The sequence below is a fragment of the Populus alba genome, chromosome 1 (genome assembly GCF_005239225.2).
Source record: "Populus alba chromosome 1, ASM523922v2, whole genome shotgun sequence".
NCBI lineage: Eukaryota > Viridiplantae > Streptophyta > Magnoliopsida > Malpighiales > Salicaceae > Populus > Populus alba.
The window spans coordinates 25,049,052-25,070,854 of NC_133284.1; the positions used below are offsets into that span (position 1 = coordinate 25,049,052).

The 21,803-nt window shown below is 34.8% G+C and overlaps 2 protein-coding genes across 3 annotated transcripts; one reads left to right on the plus strand and one right to left on the minus strand.

Annotated features, from left to right (window-relative positions):
- On the plus strand, positions 1-11,575 carry LOC118046947 (serine/threonine-protein phosphatase BSL3). Its single transcript, XM_035056055.2, has 21 exons — positions 1-800; positions 1,729-1,789; positions 1,899-1,977; positions 2,093-2,172; positions 2,254-2,348; positions 2,495-2,594; positions 3,303-3,372; positions 4,338-4,439; positions 4,525-4,606; positions 5,190-5,369; positions 6,129-6,402; positions 6,494-6,731; positions 6,845-7,015; positions 8,098-8,336; positions 9,294-9,378; positions 9,525-9,623; positions 9,705-9,904; positions 9,991-10,066; positions 10,434-10,569; positions 10,661-10,800; positions 10,898-11,575. Exons 1-21 carry the CDS (start codon positions 356-358, stop codon positions 10,982-10,984), a joined length of 3,039 nt encoding a protein of 1,012 aa, XP_034911946.1. The 5' UTR covers positions 1-355; the 3' UTR covers positions 10,985-11,575.
- A 1,119-nt stretch (positions 11,576-12,694) lies between these two features.
- On the minus strand, positions 12,695-18,836 carry LOC118046948 (uncharacterized). 2 transcript variants are annotated; one of them, XM_035056057.2, is made up of 9 exons: positions 18,667-18,836; positions 17,783-17,873; positions 17,618-17,678; positions 16,374-16,451; positions 15,823-15,896; positions 14,681-14,794; positions 14,426-14,590; positions 13,243-13,281; positions 12,695-13,127 (listed from the first exon to the last, which is right to left on the minus strand). In XM_035056057.2, exons 1-9 carry the CDS (start codon positions 18,762-18,764, stop codon positions 13,041-13,043), a joined length of 807 nt encoding a protein of 268 aa, XP_034911948.1. In that variant the 5' UTR covers positions 18,765-18,836; the 3' UTR covers positions 12,695-13,040. The 2 variants fall into 2 exon arrangements, with proteins under 2 accessions (XP_034911948.1, XP_034911949.1); XM_035056058.2 differs by having other exon boundaries at positions 14,483-14,590; positions 18,667-18,835.
- Between the last annotated feature and the right edge of the window lie 2,967 nt (positions 18,837-21,803).

The window sequence follows — 21,803 nt, forward strand, 5'->3', positions numbered from 1 at the left end:
ACGTACAATTTTTAGAGAGAGAAAGAGTGAACTGTTTCCGTTCCGTTTTTATTTTTATTTTTAATTTATAATTTCTTCCTGTTCATTTTGTTTTCTCGACCGGCTCGACGTTGGAGAGAGAAAGAAAAGCGAGAAAACCTAATCGAAGAAAAGAAAAGAAATTCAATAACTCTCTCTCCCCTTTCTATTTTAAAATTTTTCACTGAAAATTGAAAATCAGCGATCTTGAGCTAGGGTTTTGAATTGATAAAGTCTAAATATAATCGAAGTGAATCTTTCAAGAATGTTAATTAGAGATTTGAATTCGTTTGAATTTTAGCTCCGATCTTGAAATTAGGGCTTGGTAGATTGAGAAATGGACTTGGACGCGTCGATGGCGGCGACCGATCACGATCCGGCGGTGCAGAGCGCTAGTTCTGCGCCAGCAGAAATGGACGGGGAACAGATAGGGGAGCAGTCGCAGCAGCCGGCGGGATCTCAGGATACGTCAACGGCGGCGGTTACGGGTTCTAGTACCACTACAACGGCCCCGCAGCAAGTAGCGCAGGCGCAACAGCAGAGTCCGGTGGTGGGGCCGAGACATGCGCCCACTTATTCGGTGGTGAATGCGAATATGGATAAGAAAGAGGATGGGCCTGGGCCTAGGTGTGGGCATACCTTGACTAATGTGGCTGCTGTCGGAGAAGAAGGGGCGCCTGGGTATATTGGACCAAGGTTGATCTTGTTTGGTGGTGCCACGGCACTTGAGGGAAATTCTGCCTCTACTGGGACTCCTTCTTCGGCTGGGAGTGCTGGAATCAGTATGTTTTTGGTTTTATTTTTTATATCGGTGGTTTTAGTTTCTTTGGTTTTTTGTTTGTTTCGTGCTAAGTTAATAATCTTTTGCTTGTTTGGTTACTAGGTCTATTAAGAACTTGGTCATAGCTTACTGAATTCTGGTTAAATGGGAAGGAACTGGCATTAGGATTAGGTGGTTATGTGAACTCCAGGGTTGTTTAAATTCAGTGCAATTTAGATTGGGTATTTTGCGTAGTTTGTTTTCCATTTTGGTGATATTGAACTAATTTTTTCTGCTATTGGTTATGAAGTTGTTTGAGGTGATATGTGGTCCGTATTCTTTCTGGTAATACTAAGCAAATTTCTTTATGTTTCAAACCTTCCCAGTAGCCTGGCTGTTCTTTCACTGAGAAATTGAAGCTGCAAAATCATGAGTGGAACTGATTTTACTGTTTCTTTTAGTTTTGCTATACCAGCGGCATTTGAGTTCTACTGTTAATAGAACTCAACAGGCTTGTGTAATTATTTTCCTTAGTCTGTGTTGTGCTCAAGATGCTCATCTTGTCGTTGTCTTGAATGGCAATGCTTTAATGGTGTGTGAAGCTTTTAAGTTGATGCCTAACTCAAAGTAATTAACAAGTATTTCCTATAGTTTGTGATTTGAAAATGCACAAGTCTAGCTGAATGGATATTTAGTTTTCCTGTTGTATTGGTTTTGATATCCTAACTCGTATGGTATCCCTATACTCAGTACTAATTTTCTTGATTCCGAGTAGCATATGGTTGCCATTTCATTCTTTGTGTCAGTCTGATAACCATTGCTGGCATTGAACTGAAATTGCATCCAGAAGAAATGAATGAACACATGATAATGGATCTTTTCTCTACCGAGTCTCATAGTGATAATGTGTCATGAACTTTCATTACCTTCATGATTTGTTATAAACGCAGGACTAGCAGGCGCCACCGCTGATGTTCACTGCTATGACGTGTTAACAAATAAATGGACTAGGTAAGCCTAGCATGCGGAAATCTTCATTTCATGAGCCATTCTACTCTAAAACACTGCTTTCTTCCTCTATCTGTTACGGGGATCATTTACTACAGAGTTATTTTTTCAGGATTACTCCATTTGGAGAACCACCCACACCAAGGGCTGCCCATGTGGCAACTGCGGTGGGAACTATGGTAGTAATTCAGGTGAACATATGACAAATTATCTTTGAAGTTCATATCTTTACCAGATCATGGTTATTTTTTACTTTGTTATATTTGAACTGTTCAGTCATAATTTGAATTTTTTCATTCAACACAGGGTGGAATTGGTCCAGCTGGTTTGTCTGCTGAGGATCTTCATGTCCTTGACCTAACACAGCAGCGGCCGCGGTGGCATAGGTTGGAGTCCTTACAAATGCTTGCTCATTCTCTTGTATTTAGTATGTGATTTTGATCTATATGAATGTTAATTTCATGTAGAGTGGTTGTTCAAGGCCCAGGCCCAGGCCCGCGATATGGGCATGTGATGGCTTTGGTGGGTCAAAGGTATCTCATGGCAATTGGAGGGAATGATGGTAAGTGGCTGTACAGTCAAATCTTAAACCTCATGTTTTGTACATGGAGTTAAACTTAGCATGTTGGTCATCACTGCAAGCATGCATATGTGAACATATCGAGATCTTCAATGTATTTTTAAAATTTTTTGGTTTATGCTTTTCAGGAAAAAGGCCTTTGTCTGACGTATGGGCCCTGGACACAGCTGCCAAGCCTTATGAATGGCGTAAACTAGAACCAGAAGGGGAAGGCCCACCACCATGCATGTAAAACCCTCTCTCTTTCATGCAAACATAATAAATGATTTAGACACACTGTTACTACTTAATATGTGCGAGCTTATCCATGCGGTTATGCACACTTCGAATAGGAATCCATTTTCTGAAAGATCCTGGCTTTCGTGCACCTATTGACAATGTTCCTGTACAATCTTTCCATGTTATATATATGGAAAAACTTGAGTGTTAACTTCATGTTTGTTTGGATGTTGGGGCTTATCAAATTGTAAATCCTAACATTTCTACTGTTGGTAACTATTGATGAAATGTTGCATTCAGCTACTATCATTTCATAATGAAAATATCCATTTCATGCACTCTTTGCAAATCGACTCAATGATTTAAAAAATGCGATTTCTTTTCTGTCAGTTTCCTTTTCAGTATGTTAATTCGAGCTTGAATCTTTTCTCTTGGAAAATGAAAGATAACATATGGTGGAAGGAGAGATGGAGACAGAGCATGGTAGAAAAAGATGGAAATGAATATCCATGTGCCAATGACAATATTTGCAAGTACTAGTAACATGGATTGCAGTTTAGAAATTGGAGCTTCGTATTTTACATGTTTGAAATATCAATTGATATCACTAATGGCTTCTTCTATTTTGTTTAGTTGGCTTTTTTCAGTTCCCTTTTATTTTGTAGTTCATTCATCATATCTGAAGGCCTAGCTCACTTGTCCTTTATACTTGGCTAGGTATGCAACTGCAAGTGCTCGTTCAGATGGTCTGCTTCTGCTTTGTGGTGGGAGGGATGCAAACAGTGTGGTAAGCTGAAAACTTGACATGGTAATAGATACATGTCACAATAGTTTTTAGTTATTAATTGGCTCCTTTGTTTATTACATATTGATTGCTTCAAGAGATGTTCTCCGATTTTTGTCCTTTGTCAATCAACCTCAGAATGCAAATTGTTAGAACGTTGCTGGCAAACAAGTTGCATGGTGTTGCTAATCTTTCTAATTCATGAAATTAAAAATGGAAACAAAATCCTCTGCATGAATAATGACAATAACTGTATCAGCTTTTGGAAGAAATTTGTACATTTACACTAGTGATCAATAGTGGATATCTATTTTATTAATCTAAATAAACAAATTAGTATTGCTACCTATCAGAGATAACAAGAAGAATTTAGAGAAAAAGCTTCTAGGTTTTGTAAGCATTTTAAGGGAAGAGTGAGATACTTTTTTTGTTTCGCTGTTCTTTCCTTCCATAATAAGGTGCGTTGTGCAGTTGGGGTCGTTGGGATTTGGAAACTTGTCATCTACATTCTCTGAGTCTTTGGTATTTGGAAAGCTGTCGTATGCATTCTCTTATAGTCAGTAGTCAATTCAGTGTGATTTTTGTTTCTGAAGTTTTTAAACTTTTGATTAATGTGGTTTCTCAAATTTGTTCTTTAATTGCTTGGAATTTTTCTTATCTTCTGAGTCAACTTTTCCTGGAATGGACTGAATCGTGTGTAACTTTATATTCTCTGCATACATTTTACTTAGATAATAACAATGTTACAGGAACAATGATATTTTTCAATGAAGGAGTTCATAGTTTCGAAATCATGGCCTTCTTCATTTTTTCAAAATCTTCATTTCATTTGGAAACTTTCATTTTGGGAAGCACACATGGAAATTACTTTGTTTCTGATAATGGCGACACTTTTTTTGTTTGTGATGTGAGATTTTGTTAAGCTCTTTTAATGTGCTGCTTGTGTCCTTGCCTCTTGACCTTTTCAGCCACTTGCAAGTGCCTATGGACTTGCTAAACACAGGGATGGCCGTTGGGAATGGGCAATTGCTCCTGGTGTCTCACCATCTCCAAGATATCAACATGCAGCAGTAGGTTCTTTTGCTTGAATATATTGTTTCTTGATTGACTTCTTCTGTCCTTAAAGATTAATCACTCTTCAATTTTGTAATTTAGGTCTTTGTGAATGCAAGGCTCCATGTATCTGGAGGGGCACTTGGTGGTGGTCGTATGGTAGAAGATTCATCAAGTGTTGCTGGTAAATCCTGAGTTTGCAATCTTTAGGACTCTTACCTCTGGTATTTTTATCAGATGGTTTCAGCCCCATTTCTTAATAATGGGTTTTAGGATAAGAAGGCATGCAAAAACGTAGCCATCTATTCGGCCTAGGTGGTTGAGGTTGCCTGATTTTATGGTTTGATACCTGATTTTACCTGCTATATGGTGTACATATAACTATGAGAGAGATGCTATTAAGCTGAGTGCTGTGTGTGAAATTCCTAAAGGATGCAGGACTCTTACAGCTGAAATTGAAAATTATGAAATATTTGTGCCAAATAACTTATATTTGATTCCACAAGGTTTCATGGTTTTTCTTTTGGCCCTTTCACATCGAAAGTTGCATTTAATTGTGTTTATTCTATTTTCAATGTCATCAATTTGAGCAGTCAGTTTTATTTAGCTCAAATTTGGTGTTGGGTGGGGGGCAATTTAAAATCCAGTTCCAGTGATCTAAGTGCCACTAATAAGATTGTACTTGTTACTGTTTTAATTCGTATATTGTCTTTATAGATGGTTCTGCCCAGAATTCCAACAATAACCTCATGCTTTCCCATGTATAGTGTTGGATACTGCAGCAGGAGTTTGGTGTGATACAAAATCTGTGGTCACCAGTCCAAGGACTGGCAGGTACAGTGCCGATGCTGCTGGTGGAGATGCTGCAGTTGAGTTAACAAGGCGTTGCCGGCATGCAGCTGCTGCAGTTGGTGACTTGATTTTTATTTATGGCGGCTTACGTGGCGGTATGCGATGATCCTATTATATTATAATTGCTGCATTTTCTTTATAAGTTTTCTTTTGGCCTTTTGGCCATCATGAGCCAACACTACAAAATAGCTGTATAGTTGAATTCTGTTGTGATGAGCAAAAATTATCTGGATGTTTTGGAAAGATAACTGAGGGACACCTGTTAGAGGATTTCACTCAACGTTTCTCAATTGGTTTTGAAATGGAATTCTGTGGAGTATATTCGACAAGATATGGACACATTGTTAAAGCTCAAGCAGATTTTGTAATATATCCTACATGGCTCTAATTGGAGTAATGTGCGTTTCAGTGCATTAAATGGACAAACCAATAAGCTTAAACATGCACATCATAGAGCAGGTCAAGATGCCTTCATGGAGTGATGGTTTATAATAATCCTTAACTTGTTAGAACGTGAGCAGAAATTATGGTCCTTGACTCAGTCCTTGTTTATCTTGTCCTGAACTAGTTTATTTCCTTTCTATATGCAACCGCCAGACTTGATCCCTTAACCTGATGGTTCACGTATGAACACACATTAACAGGCTGCAATGGAGTCTGGTCTGGTGTCATTTTGCTTTCTTTCTGAATTTAAATGATCAATCAAGAGGATTGTTGATGATATAGAGATGTCTTCCTTGGAAGAATATTATAAAAACTCAAATCTTGCAGACAGTTTTTTGAAGATTTTCCAATGAGCTCCTCTTATCCTAACACTATAAGTACTGTATTTTGATACACGCATTTATGCATAGGGGTGTTGCTTGATGACCTACTTGTTGCTGAAGATCTGGCTGCTGCTGAAACAACAAGTGCAGCTTCCCATGCTGCAGCTGCAGCCGCTGCATCCAATGTACAAGCAGGTCGGGCACTTGGAAGATACGGATTTGTGGATGAAAGAACTAGGCAAACCATGCCTGAAGCAGCACCTGATGGTTCTGTTGTGCTGGGCAATCCAGTTGCTCCTCCAGTAAATGGTGACATGTACACTGATATAAGCACAGAGAATGCCATGCTTTCTGGACCGAGGTAAGTCAGCCACTGCATTTGGTCTTTTGCTTTCATTCAAGTAGATAATAATCATCATTCAAAGAGCTGCTGGATGTGCATTGTTGCCCAGGAGGACAAACAAAGGTGTTGAGTATTTGGTTGAAGCAGCAGCTGCAGAAGCTCAGGCTATCAGTGCCACTCTGGCTGCTGCCAAGGCACGGCAAGTTAATGGTGAAGTTGAACTACCTGATAGAGATCGTGGGGCAGAGGCTACTCCTAGCGGGAAACAAATATCTTCTTTGATTAAGCCTGATTCTGCTGGATCAAACAACATTGCTCCTGCTGGAGTTCGGTTACATCACAGAGCTGTCAGTATAAAATATTTATGAACTTTTTAAATACGATCTCAAGTCAATTTTGGTATGAAATGTGCACATTTACACCAGATGTTATACCTGATGTTTCACTACTGCCCTTTCAGGTTGTTGTAGCTGCTGAGACTGGTGGGGCTTTAGGTGGCATGGTCAGACAGCTTTCAATTGATCAGTTTGAAAATGAAGGCAGGCGGGTAAGTTATGGGACCCCTGAGAGTGCAACTGCAGCTAGGAAACTACTGGATCGACAAATGTCCATCAATAGCGTGCCAAAAAAGGTATTTCAGTGCTTAATATGAATTACATGTGCATTGTGGTTATGAAAATGCTTCATGTAGTGACATTTTTATACAATGTAGACTATGTGGGCATGCTGTGCTGCTGACCTGAATAGTCTGGAAATATTGCTATTGTTAATGCTCTTGCTTTGGCATTTTAGTCTGTATACTGCAAAGGTTGTCTTTAATGCAAGTCTAATTATGCGCATGTGGATTGATAGCTGAGATAGGCATATGCATTGTGGATTGAAGTGAAGATTCAATTTAACTAATCTTGGGCTTCGTTGACGTGTTCCAAATTGAGATGAGTATAATAATATATCTGTGTTGCTGGATACTAACATATTTGCTTATGTAGCTGAATACTCTACATTGTAAACTACTTCCTGTCTACTGATATACTATTTGGCATAAATTTTAAATAGACGTGAAACCTACAGTGTCAAGGTCCATATAAATATTCTTTTCTGCCTTTTCACTAGATATCTTTTTTTTTTTCTGTTTTTTTTTTTTGGTGTCATTGAGGGATAGTTGTGCCATGTTAGAACATGAGCACCAAGGTCTTGGATACGTCCATCTTATATTCAGGATAAAAGAACACTACTATGTTGCTTAATTCTCCTAAATCTCTTCGAATATTGTGTGTTGTTCTTTGCCGCCCTCTGAACTACCTTATGGTCAAGCATTTGTTTTTGGTTGTTGTTTCCAAGTATATGACCCTTCTGTTTTGCATTGTCATTTCCAACATAATTTCTAGTATCCATCAAAGTCATTTGGTTTTTATTGGATCAAGGAAATGGTTTGGAATCAAATCAGTGCTCCTTAGACTTGTTTGATGTTTTATTCCCCTCTTTTCAACTTAACCCTTTTACTTGGGTTCTTTAGCTGCAAGAGGTGAAATTTTTTTAGATGTTGTATGCTTTCCATGTTCATGGGTTGCACCTATTCTTGAATTCTTTAGATGCAAGAGGTGAAGTTTTGTTAGATTTTTGGCATTTTAGGTGAATCACTTGCCAAGACTTAATTTTCTTGCCCAAATTCTCTGTTTTGTAGCTTAACGTGGTCTTTTTCTATTTTATCAGGTTGTGGCACATCTTTTAAAGCCTCGTGGTTGGAAACCTCCAGTTCGCCGGCAGTTTTTCTTAGATTGCAATGAAATAGCAGATCTTTGTGACAGTGCTGAAAGGATATTTTCAAGTGAACCAAGTGTTTTACAGCTTAAGGCTCCTATCAAGATATTTGGTGATTTGCACGGGCAGTTTGGGGATCTGATGCGCCTTTTTGATGAATATGGTTCACCTTCAACTGCTGGTGACATTGCGTAAGCATTTTTGTGAATATTTATAGGTTCTACATTATGCACGCTGATTCATGTCACCAAAGCTTATTTATCTATATAATGAGATAAAAGTCTGGAAATATTGATCATGATGGATTTATTTATTTTATTTTATTTTTCTATATCCAACAGAGAAACCTATCAATTTTGCAGAAAGCTAGTCTCCCACAATTTCACTCCATGAATACTATCAACTACTGAATTTTTTATTTTTAGATCCCTTTCGCATCTAATCCCTATCTTATGATGCCAAATAGATTGCAAAGCAATCCTCTGTTAAAATGAAAAATCCTCACCTATTACCTGCCTAACTGAAAAGGACAAGCAACAAATTTCCCATGCACCAAATGATGTATGAACTCCATACACAAACCCTCATGAAAGGATTGCTTTGCAATCTCTAAATCCTTGTATGAAGTAATGGGTTAATCTGTGCAAAGTTTAAATGCTTGATGTCAAGGATCAATTTTGGTTTGGATTTCAAATTGGCTGCTGAAAATATTTCTGGATTACAGCTACCCATATTTATATTGTAATGAACTCAGATGCCTTACGGACTTTTCTTTTCCATTTGCCAACCTTGAGAGGTTATCTTTTGATTATTCCCTCTACAAAGAACTTGTAGGTTGCTGCTGAGAATAAAAAAATTGGGTATTTGTTTTTAAATTATAGGAGAAAGGGCTCAAGGACTTGTAGGATGAGCTAGTCTAAGGCTATGAAGTGGTGATCTTTTTGGCTGTTTGCTGCAAGATGTGGTGGCAGGAAGAGGGAATTGAGGTTTGGATTAGAGTAGTGAATGGGGGTGGGAGTTGGAAGTGCTCAGTTATCATGTATCAGTAATCTTTTTGTGCGTGAATGTATATGGAGACATTCACATGCAGAGATTCACACTTTGTTCTTAAGTTTTTGAGGAGGCTGATTTTATTCTATTACTGTCAGATATATCGACTATCTGTTCCTAGGAGATTATGTTGATCGTGGCCAGCACAGCTTGGAGACCATAACTCTTCTGCTTGCTCTGAAGGTATATTGGCGTGCCTGCTTCTCTTCCTCTCTTTGAGGAAGGATAGATATTTGTTTCTTAGCCACAAATAATCCCTTTGATTTCCTCTTTAAACTTTGCCTTGGATCTTGATGGGAGCTTTCTGCAAATATGTTTGACTGTTGTAGGTTGAGTATCCCAACAATGTACATTTAATTCGTGGGAACCATGAAGCTGCAGATATCAATGCCCTTTTTGGATTCCGGATTGAGTGCATTGAGCGAATGGTATTGTATTATATACATTTTACATCTGTATCCTATCTTAACGACTTGTTAGCTACAAGCTAAAAATGGTTTGATGAACAGGGTGAGAGAGATGGAATTTGGGTTTGGCATCGGATAAATCGATTGTTCAATTGGCTTCCTTTGGCAGCACTAATTGAGAAGAAAATCATTTGTATGCATGGTGGTATTGGTCGGTCAATAAATCATGTGGAACAGATTGAGAATCTTCAACGTCCAATTACCATGGAAGCAGGTTCAATTGTGCTTATGGATTTGTTATGGTCAGTGCTTCTGCTCCATTGCTCTCATTTGCTTATCTATTTGCTTATTTGTCTATAATTGCATTTTTTTCCCTCTTCCACTATAGGTCTGATCCAACAGAAAATGACAGCGTGGAAGGATTGCGACCAAATGCTAGGGGTCCAGGGTTGGTAACATTTGGGGTAAGATCAGTTGTATTGCTTGTGTTTAATTCATTACAGTAGTGTAGCTTCCTTGGTTTATATGTCTGCTGCCTTGCAACTTGTTTTCCTTGATGGTCTGTTTGACTTACTAGAGCTTTTTCTAAAATAATGATAGCACATAATTAGGTTCTTATTTTTATCTACTTGATTATGCTTACACTGATTCCATGTTCTCAAATTCCTTTCTTGCTATATGATGCAACGGGAGCTTTTGGATTTCATCTTAAAATTGCAATTCAAGGATTTGTAGTCATTTGGCTGGTTTATTTGATTCAGCAATGGTGGTCATGTCCATTATGGCGATGTTTGTTAACATGGTCATTAAATATTCTTTTGTCCTTTGCAGCCTGATCGTGTTATGGAGTTCTGCAATAACAATGATCTTCAGTTGATTGTACGTGCCCATGAATGTGTGATGGATGGCTTCGAGCGTTTTGCTCAAGGACATTTAATTACACTTTTCTCCGCCACCAATTATTGTGGTATTTTCTCGTCAACTTAACTGGCTATTTATTTTTCATGAGAGTCATGATTAGTAAGTTTTAGTGATTCTATTCCTGCCTGTTTCTACAGGTACTGCAAATAATGCAGGGGCAATCTTAGTTTTGGGAAGAGACCTTGTGGTGGTTCCCAAACTCATTCATCCTTTACCACCAGCAATTTCATCACCAGAAGCTTCACCCGAACGTCATATCGAAGATACATGGATGCAGGTGCTGTTACATTTCAAAATTTTCATGTTTTGATGTATTTTCTTTATGCTGACTTCTGATCTTTAATCACGTTTCCATTGCATTTCTTATGAGACAGGAGTTGAATGCTAACAGACCTCCTACACCAACTAGAGGCCGTCCTCAAGTAACAAATGATCGTGGCCTTCATCATGCTTGGATATAACAGACGCTTCTGATTTTTACACATACTCATTCCGAGCTTGTGCATTCACCCTGGGTTTCTGTCATCTGTATAGAGCATGATGCCACATCCAGGAATTCCCACACTTGCGACTGCCGTTCCTGAGAAATTTGAAGGCTTTCTGATTTTTGATTTTAAGACAGAGTTGCTAGGCCTTGAGATGGTTACCACACAAGTTTGAGAACCAGGTTGCAGGTGTGGCGGTTGGGTTCACTTTGTTGTGCTAAAGGTTGCAGATCTGAACCACTTGCCCATTGTAAATTGAGCAACGAACAGGTAGAAAGTCTTCCAGGTTTATTTTGACGGGTTGGTAGTGCTGGGTATTTTCACATTAGTTTTTCTTATATTTTTTTTTATTCCTTGTTTTAGGCCTAATATTTATTTTTATTTTTTCGCTTTTCATTCTGTTTATGAGGGCACGGGGTCCTTACATTGATGGTGAGATATATACTGTCTAAAATCTTTGTATTATAGAGGTGTTATGTAATTCTCATTTCTGCTCTTTGTACAATATAATTTGTGTGAGGATACGAAGCTTTTTTGGTCTACGAAAGTCTGAGATTTTTTTTCCCAGATTGGCCGTTTGGTGATTTTTGCTGCTAGAACTAGAGAAGAAACTGCTTTTTCTGTTTTTTTTTCCTTCACTTTTTCTCGAGAATTAGAACTTGAGATAAAACCTGGATTTTCTGAGAGGAGTTGGTTTCTATTATTTAATAATTTTTGTTAAAAGAGTTGCAGCCTCGCAGATGATTGATCTCCTGCTGTCTCTCTCTTGGTACCAATTTTGTAATGTCATGCTTTTACCCGTGAAGGCTTGGAATGATTTTCTAACAACAGGAATGACCATCAACGAATAGAAAAGCATGAATTTCATTCATCAGCAGGGGTTCGAAAAGGCCACTACAAATCATAATAATAATAAATAAATAAAGTGAAGGAAAACAGAGCAAATGACACAATGAATATGCCATATGAAGGACAACCAGCCATTGGAGAACTCCATGTCATCAGCAGCAGCACTACCTAAAGCTAAGCTGACATCAAAACCAACCAGAGACAAAATAGACTTCTTTTTAATTCAACTAGTTATTTGATTTTATATTTTAAAAATATTTTTTTAAAAAAATATTATTTTTTTTTACTTGAAATTAATATATTTTTAATGTTTTCAAATCATTTTAATATATTAAAGTGAAAAACTTTTTAAAAAATAATTTCAACAAAACTAATTAAAAACTCAAGTTAACTTGTAGGCTGGTAAAAATCCATTTGATTTCTCTATTTTATTCTCTCTTAAAATAATGTTATTTTTATTTTTTATAAATAAAAAAAGTTGACCAAGGTGACCCCCAAGACTTGCCAAGATTATGTCTGAAAACTATGCTTTCAACTTCATCATGAAGGAACCCTCTTCAAATAAGGCAGGATCAGTCACAAATAAGCCTGGCATGCCAATCTAATCTTACTTAATTCTGACATTCAAAAGAAAATTAAAAAGAAAAGCAAACCTAAGGCATAACCATGTAAAAGACGGTTCTGATAATTATCTTTCAGGGTAACCATTATTGAAGATTTTCAAGCATAGGTGTTCCACATCCACATTACCAGCGTTGTTTCATTCAGTCAAGAAAATGCCGCAATAATTTTAATTTCACACAAATACCTTAGTAATTCTAATATTCACAGCACACATAGAAGAAAGGCATACGCCTGGCACATGTTTCATATGCTCAAGGGAAAATAAAATACATTAATAGCTAACCATTTAGTCTTCTAAAATCAGTAAAGTGATATATTGTATCCGTAATTTTATCCTCTGACAATCGAGATCTGAAAACGCCTTACCGAGGATTTGGTTTCAACTGAAGGCGAAAGACAATGCTCCGCGAAACCCTATTATCCACTTTAATCATGTCCTTTATACAGGCACGACTTGGACTGATACAATTTTAGACCTACTTCCAGAGCTTCCTTCATCTCCCAGGAAACTCTGTTGTTAATGTCATAGCTATCAAGAGTAGATGATATCATATGCTAATTAACCTCGCTTTACTGGCCTTTGAACATAGGACTTGTTGGGATCCTCGGTCTTGAGTTTAGGTGGTCGAATCTCTCCCTTTTTGCCCTGCAAACAAATTAAAAGGAAACATAGTTTCACCCCTGGTTTTATTGCTTACTAAAAAAAAAATAGTAGAAACTGTATCTCATCTAGGCTCAGCAAAATCAGTATATAGTCTCACCTTCTTTCCTGTCTTCATAAAATCTCTCCAGCTTGAAACCTGATGATGACCAACAATGGCAATAATAATCAATGTTATGCCACATAATGATGTAAAGCTAAAAATCTCTAATTGGCAGAGCAAACCCTTCTCAATAGATACCATTTACTTTTGAGGGGAGGCAGAAGGAAAATAATAAAAAATGTGATTCAAAGTATATACAAGGAAGACAACAACAAAAGCAGTGGCGTGCACGATTGCATGTAGATACTATAAACATCCACTTATCAACCAGGGAAACTGCAAATTTTTGATATTTTGTATTTGAGTTCTAAGACTTCAAAATGAATCCTTGTAAATTTGCTGCTGATGTGGTTTAAATATGGATGTAGACTAAGACATGAAGATGAGTATGAATAGCAAACTGCGTAGCCCTTTCTCATCTCTAATGGCCATGGTATGCCTCGTAAACTAAGTTTTAATGGTGAAAGGAACAGAATAGAGAGGTATTTTAAGATGGCCAGAAGCATCATTTAAATGGGTAAAAGTGATGCTCTTTGCAGGAACCACAACATGCCAAATCGCATCTTCTTTTCACTTCTTTGATCTAACAACTGGAGGACCTTATCACCCATGCCCGTCCGCATCCAGTTTTACAGTATAAAAGTTAATCAACCTTTTCAATTTTATTTCATGAGTAGATCTACCAGCTAACAGGTGAATTTTATAGAAAGTTGCTATCAAAATTATCTGATCGGAAAAGCTCTAAACATTTTACTCTCCTGATTAGTATGTAGTAAAAATGACAAGGGGAGATTTTCAAAAGACAAGAGAAAAGAATGGAGAGGATGATATCTTATATATGAAAAATCCAAACAGAAAATCACTTTTTGTTGTCTAGAAAACCTGTTTTAATTTTCAAAATTGTTCATGAAAAATAAATATATAAATAAATAGAGACAATAATACAACCAAACTTGTTTTTCTTCTTTTTTTTTTTCTAGAAAAAATAATAGAAAACCGCAATGATACAAACCAACACCTTAGAAATATGAATTCAAATTTTATATGCAACAAGACATTCCAATTCATGCACTTGTTGAACAATATTAGTCAAAGAACTTGGATCTATCAGATATTGTAACCCTTGGGCATTGGAAAATTGAACAAGCATATAACCAAGGAAATAAAAGTTTAAACTCACAAGTTTCAAAGGTTCGCCAAAGGAAACTAAATTTGGAAAAAAAAATGTAGAACAAACCCTCTTTTCTCTTGTTCCTTCCCACTGCTCCTCATGTTCACGCTTTCTCTTCCACATCTCCTTTTGTTCTTCTTCATCCTTCTTCAATCTACCTTCCTCTTCTGATATCTAAATGACAAGAAAGAGGATCATGAAAATGCACAACTTTAAACAAGAACACAGGTAGCAAAGGAGAAAATAACTGATCTTCCAACATACCCTCATCTGCATTTTCCTCCTCCGCCATTCTTGATCAGTTAATATTTCTCGAACCTTCAATTTTAGCTCCTGCTGGAACTCCTCTGACTGTTCGTATTGTTGATCATATTTTCCCTGTTCACATAAGAGGAAAGAATTCAACATATGACCCTCAAAATAAAAGGAGAAATTAGAGGCTCGGTTCCATAGATGGGCAAGTTGTGGTTGACAACAAATGCCAGTGCAGCAACTACTTTCTTTGAACCAAAAAAATAAAAATAAAAATCCTTCAATAGATACCAGGAACTCCAAACAAACATGGCAAAATTATTAAAAAATATTTGAAAGTAAAGGATGCTAACTCAAGATTAATGAAACTATCAGATATAATTTCTTCAGTATATACACAAAGAATTCAGCAAATGTCGATTTGAGAAGATAAAAATTTAACTCAATTTGACTTCAAAATGGCAATAAACAATACAGGTAACACAAACAAAAGGTCTAAGAGATGGAAGGGGAGTAGCGGTGAGAAGGAAGACAATATGGTAAGATGAGAATCAGCACTCAAATGAATACCAGCAACACAAATTCCACACTAAAAGAGACATTGATTGCATGTCAATTTTTACCTTTTGATTTTTGAAAGAAGTAATTTGCAAGACCAATGCCAATTCTCATTTTTTAAGCTAAGGCAATCATTGTTTATTCTCTACAAGTATTGTTTTACCTTGAGAAACTTTAGCAACAACGATAACATTTATTTTGGTAGCATTTTATTTAAGGTAAATGCTCAACATTGCCCAGGGCATAGCAAAATTACAAGAGCTACCCACAAGTTTCTGGCTTTGATCAATAACTCTTCAGATTTTCAACTGCTAAGTAAAACTTGACAGAAACCTCTCATTTTAAGTGTTTGACAACTAGAGGGAATTGAGAAAGTTTTGCAGTGACTGTAGTTACCAAATCTTCTCTTTGTTTTTTTTTTTTTTTTTGGGATAAATTGGGGCGATGGGGTGTTGAATATGTAATTTAACCATTTGCTCGAAACCTCTAGTATCCAACCTAAAAGATATTTCATGTTAATTCTACATCAAGAATGATCCATTGGCACGAATACAAGAAGCAATCAATGACAAATATATAATTAAAACCTCACAGACCTCGTCAACCAGTGACTTTATTTTGGAGGCTGTATCTTTCTTCAACTGCTTCTTCCTCTTTGCTCGAAGTTCTTCTGCAAATTCACATTACATTATTTATAAGCTCTTCATAAAAATCAATTTGAAAAATGAAAAAAAGAAAAAAAAAAAACAAGAAGAAGAAGAAGAAAAGAAAGAATAGACAAAGTGAACAGAAATGCTGAAATTCAACATCAGGAATGCACTAATTCAGCATGCAGAGGACAATAAACATAGAATACACAATGCCATGCTTTTGGATATTTCAGCATATACCCCTTCAAATGTGGCTACAGAAGTAGCAATTCTCATATCAACTTGGAAAATGCAAATACATCTTAATTAAGGACCAAATGTGTCTGCCACATAAGATGGATGATACATTACAAAGAAAGGGGAATAGGAAAATAAACAAGATGCATAAATAAACATGAAATCACCATTAACATTTGCTTTTTGGTTTCCACAAAAAATCATCCGCAATCCATTAAAACATTAGGGGGAAAGTAAACCATCAAGTCTCTAGCACTAACCTTTTGCTGCATTAACCTGGGTAAGAACATAATCTCTTTCTTGTTCTTCAAGTAAGAGTTGCTGGGCTTTTGCCAATGCTGCTCACAAGTTAATGATGCCATGTGAGTGAGCCATTAAAGTATGCTTCCAGAAGAAAACAATTTCCAAGTTATGTATCAATACTTAATGCACACATATGGTTATGATTGTCATTCCTTATCTGTTCACATGATATATGGATTACCAATCAAAAAGCCATCCGGAAACAGTTCATCACAAATTACAAACAACCATCAAACACACAACACATTGGAATGGTAGTCTCCTTAAAGATCAGAGTTAAGTTGAGCATAGCATAATCAAATTCTAAAACCTGTAACAGCGCCAGTGAGGTCATTCTTCAATTTTCTGATTTTCTGCTTTAGAACAATGCATATCACTTGTAATCATTTTAAGTCCTCATCCAGAAAGTCTGCTTTCTGGCACAGTAAGTCACTTGCATCACTGTGGCTAAAAGACAGAAGAATATTTTTGTGGAGGTAGATCACAACTATCTTAATTTAATCTCAATAGGAAATATATTCTTAATTATTTCCTAATTTAGATCTTTTTGAAGAAGGAGACTTATTGTCTGTCAGTTGTTGTGTTTGTCAGTTGTGCATATAGCTTCTAAGAGCTTTACCAAAGGTCCAAAGCTAGTCTTCCATAAAGCAATAAGTTTATCTGGATACAAAATCTAACATTTTCTGGCCCATTTTTCAACCACAACACCAAGAGAAAATCAAATTACCATCAATATGCCATCATTTACTATCTCCTCTTTACTTCAAATCATGATGCACCTTCACACTGCCAGTTTCATTATGCCGAAGAAATCATATCACAGTGAATTATAAAAATTACAACTTCCTGTGATTTATCTACACTTCATGTCTGGAAATAACAGTTGCTATTGCGTTAGCCAGGTTTTCTCAATATGTACAGTTCTACTAATATGATGGATTGAGCTAAGTTCATGCTGGGCTGGATCTGGATCCAGTTTGGTTTAAAATATTTGGCCAGATACAGTATTTCCAGGTCTAAACTTGATTTGTCCAAAACATGGCAGAAGACCTTAAGTTGGAGTTGACATCTTTTCAAGTCAATGCAAGAGTTTGTATTTCCAGTTTGTGAATAAAAAATCAATATGATAAAAGATAACGAGCCAGTCACAATATTCATGTTCTCACAAACCATGCAAGATATAGTGAATAGAAAAATTTACCACCAAAAGCTTCTTTTGCTTGTGGATGCTTGCACTTATCAGGATGAACCAACAAAGATAACTGCATGAAATTACACGCAAAGCATGTGAAATTGTGAATAAATTGCTAAATAATGAACACAATAGTAAAACAATAAATCCCATCACCTAGAAGAGAATAATTACCTTACGATACTGCTTTTTGACATCCTCTGGAGATGCTTCAAATGGTAAATTTAGATACTCAAATGGGTTTAACTTGAAGCATGAAAGAATCCTAAAGAGTTTTAAATTTTTTCCAAGGAGACAAAAATAAATTAGAACAGAAATCAAATGAGAAGTTTGCATTTTAAACATTACACAAGGAAATAGTATCTAAATAGCATTAAATGCTATCAAATGGATTTCCTTCCCTTCCCTTCCCTTCCTCTCCAACGACATATTTGCTTCTATGATAATGCAAATCAGTATTACTTATTGAGATGAAGGATGGAGATGAATCAACCAATGGATACTTATCAAAATACTGAATAAAAACAAAAACAAAAACAAAGAAGAAGAAAACTTTACAAAAACCCTGAGCTGTTTCAAGGGTTTCTCAATGTAGAAGATTTCAACTCTTTTTTGTTCAAATTCTCCAAATTTCCTAAACCATCTCTTTCTAAACATTCCAATGGAGCATTATTTTACAACAGATTACGATGATATGATTAACTGTTCAAAGATCATTCAATCACTCAAATAATATCATCGATCTTTAAAAATTAATTAAATGAATTCAAGTAAATCAAATGTTTATTTCTCAAAAATTAATATTATATGAGTGAATAAATAAATTGAAGTAAAAAAATAATATTCAAGCACAAAATTCACAATTTCATCTCTATAATTAACACATTAAATAATCAATCGATCGAAAATAAAAGAAAAGAAAAGGCAATATCCAAATCACAGGAAAGTAGATAGATACAGTTTTGGTTCAAAATCATAAACCCTAATTAAAACGCCAATTACGATTCAAATGCATGTATATATACATAAATAGATTAATTAATTACAGAGAGAGAGACCTGGTGACTTCGTTATCTCGCTCGACTTCGCTGACTTCGGCGAAGAAGCTCTTGAGAAGCATATCATCGTAGGCGGTGGTGGAGCTTGCTTCTCCCATAGCGCTCGCTTTTAGCTGCTTTTACTCTCTCTCTCTCTCTTTCTTCCCCGCTGTATGGTCGTTTTCTTGTTTCGTGCTTCTCTATCTATCTTTTATAGGTTTTTCGTTGGCGGAGGTCCCTGTGATTCAGTGATTGAGTCATATTGGACCCTATAGTTCGACAAAATGCAATTGAATCCTTTTAATTCTAATGCGAAATTAGTTTCTCCTAATAACATTTTTGAAACCTTGAATTCCATTCAAAGCTTTTAATCAACCTAATGTTTGGAATTATTTTGAGTATTAAAAATTGAATTTCAAATAAAATTTAATTTTTAAAAATTATATAAAAATAAATTAGAAGTTAACCCCTTTAATCTATAATTTCAAATAAAAAAATTTAATATTAAAACTAGTTTTTTCAAAATACTCATTTACCCATATCTTTTTTTAGAGACATTTGAGAAAATAAAATGAAGAGCATGGAAGTAATATAAAAAATAAAATTAGTTGAATTCTATGTATTCTAAATATGTAAATTCAACTTATTTATAAATTGAATTAAATTATAACAGCGAATTTATTCCAAACAACCTATAATAAATATGAATCCAATGAATATTCTTTATTTTATATTAAGCAATAAATAACAAATAATAAATGCATTAAACTCAACTCAGTTTATAACTTGAATTACAGGTTAGGTGATTTAACTTGATTGATAAAAATAACATCGTTTCATAAAAAATAAAATTAAAATAATATTATTTAAAAAACAAATTACACATTAATATATGTCAGGTCGGTTGATTTATTGGATCAACTCTTACTCAGTTTTTTTTAAAATCTATCTTGAATTAGATCTTTGATTAATCCACCAAGCTAAGTCATACCAAATTTAATAATATTAACAAAAGTTATTCAAGTAATCAATACTAGATAAATCCAGTATAAATATCAAAATTAGGTAAAAGTTAGTGTAAGTAAATTAATTTTGGTTTCCAATAAAAGTATACTAGAAATCTGACACATGAATTGTCATCCATAATTCTCTTTTCAATTTTTTTTTAAACTAATCTCCATTAAGTTAACGGTCAACATCAGAAAATTTAGCAAATTATCATTTTTAATAATAATTGACCTAGATGGAAATATGTAACAGAATTGTAGGGAGAGGTTGAATTTGTTATAAATCCAAACTATTAAGGACCCAGTTGTGGTTATAGTTTAAAATGAGTGACTCAATGAACAAAAAGGACCTCTTAATTAGGAGTGAGCAAAAATATGATTAAACTGAATTTTTTGTTTTTGAAAAAATCGAGCCATGAAAAAAACAATTAAAAAGATTAGAGTATTTAAAAAACCAATTGGTTTGATGTAGTATCGGTTTTATAAGTCTAAAATTGAAAAAACCAAACCGAAAAAAACCAAGCTAAATTGAAACCAAACCCATTGGAAATTAGAAAAAAAACCCTCAATAAACAATATAGTTTTTTGTTTTTAATATAAAATAACCGAACCGAACCGAAACTAATCGGTTGAGTTTTAGCTTTTGTCATAAAATAATTGAACCAAACGAAACTGAAACTGTTTGGTTTGAACAAATTTCAGTTTTTTTTTTTTTAAAATTCAATTTTATTATTTTTTAAGTAAAAACTAAATTAAATAAAAAATAATCACCCTACTCTTAATTTAAAAAATCCAACACTTCTATAGTTCTATTTGCTTCCTCCAAATATTTTGATGACTCGTAATTTACAGCCGTGAAAAAAAAAAACCTTCACACAATATTATCATTATTGGACCGAACATTATATCATTATTGGACCGAACATTAATCCAATGTAGGTAGCGGATTTGCTGTGGAAATCTATGTTCGGTTCCTTTTGTAGAGATGGCAGCGAGTAGACATTGGTAGGGTTTATTTATATTTATACCTTATAAATTATTTATCAAGTTAAAAAATTTAACTATTTATATTTTATTCATCTGAATTAAGGTATCGACATGGATATTAATTATAAAATTATTAATTATTATTCAATAAAAAATAAAATAATAATATATAAATTTAAAGTGTATATATATATATATTAAATAATAAAATTATAAATATTTCACACACACACATACATGTGTGTGTTATATTAATATTAAGATATGTATGTAGTATATTAAATTAAATGAATATAAATGTTTAACATGTATATTTATATAATACAAATATATATTCAAGTTTTTATTGGATTTGACAATATGTATTATCTATTATCCCGGGTTAATTCATGTATTTGAATTAATATTTATGAGATAATATCTATTATCAGTAAGATAATTATAAAAAAAACTCATATATTTTTAGTTCAGTCTTCAAGTCCAAATTAAATCGGCATTCCTATCTTTTTGGGTGCATGGTTTTTTTTTTTTTTTCCTAATATTTTTTACAAGTGCATTACATGCCATAAAATTTATGGCGGATGGTGCACAACCTGTCAAGGTTTAAATCGGTTGGGTTATCAATATTCAAATTGAGTTCAATCAAATTTGACCAGTTCATTTACATGTATACCTAGCACCTGGAATTTAACAAGTATGCATATATAAATATTTGATTTTTATTAAATATATATAATTGAATACAATTTCTATTTAAAATATTTTTATAAAAAATATACAAAATTTTAATTTTTCCCTTGAATTTGATACGTGACGACTTGATTTATTTGTGAAATCAAGCTAAGATTTGTGCTTGTAAGAAAGTGAATTTGAGCGTGTATTATGAAGTAAGTTTGATACTTTAAAGAGTATATTTGTTTTGTCTTCAAAGTGTTGTTGAAGAACTCTTATAGGACGTTTAGCCTTGATCCAACATAACTTTTGTAGACTTCAAGTGTAGATGAAGAATGCTTGATAGCTTTTGAGTGAACTTTCTTGCTTGAAGAGCTTATCTTGAAGAAAATTTTGTATCCTCAAGAATCATTTTTTTTTTGTCTAGGTTGAGACCCTTTATTTGTAATGATTTGTAGGGGCTTCCAGGTCTTTTTCTAATGCTACATGACA

Excerpts from the sequence above, each read along its gene's own strand:
- LOC118046948 (XM_035056057.2), bottom strand. The coding sequence starts at position 18,764 with ATGGGAGAAGCAAGCTCCACCACCGCCTACGATGATATGCTTCTCAAG. Across the intron at positions 14,795-15,822 it reads TAAAGTCACTGGTTGACGAG|GGAAAATATGATCAACAATA; the intron begins GTCTGTGAGGTT and ends TTATGTGAACAG. Across the intron at positions 13,128-13,242 it reads TTATGAAGACAGGAAAGAAG|GGCAAAAAGGGAGAGATTCG; the intron begins GTGAGACTATAT and ends ATTTGTTTGCAG.
- LOC118046947 (XM_035056055.2), top strand. The coding sequence starts at position 356 with ATGGACTTGGACGCGTCGATGGCGGCGACCGATCACGATCCGGCGGTG. Across the intron at positions 7,016-8,097 it reads TCAATAGCGTGCCAAAAAAG|GTTGTGGCACATCTTTTAAA; the intron begins GTATTTCAGTGC and ends CTATTTTATCAG. Across the intron at positions 10,570-10,660 it reads CTCCGCCACCAATTATTGTG|GTACTGCAAATAATGCAGGG; the intron begins GTATTTTCTCGT and ends CTGTTTCTACAG.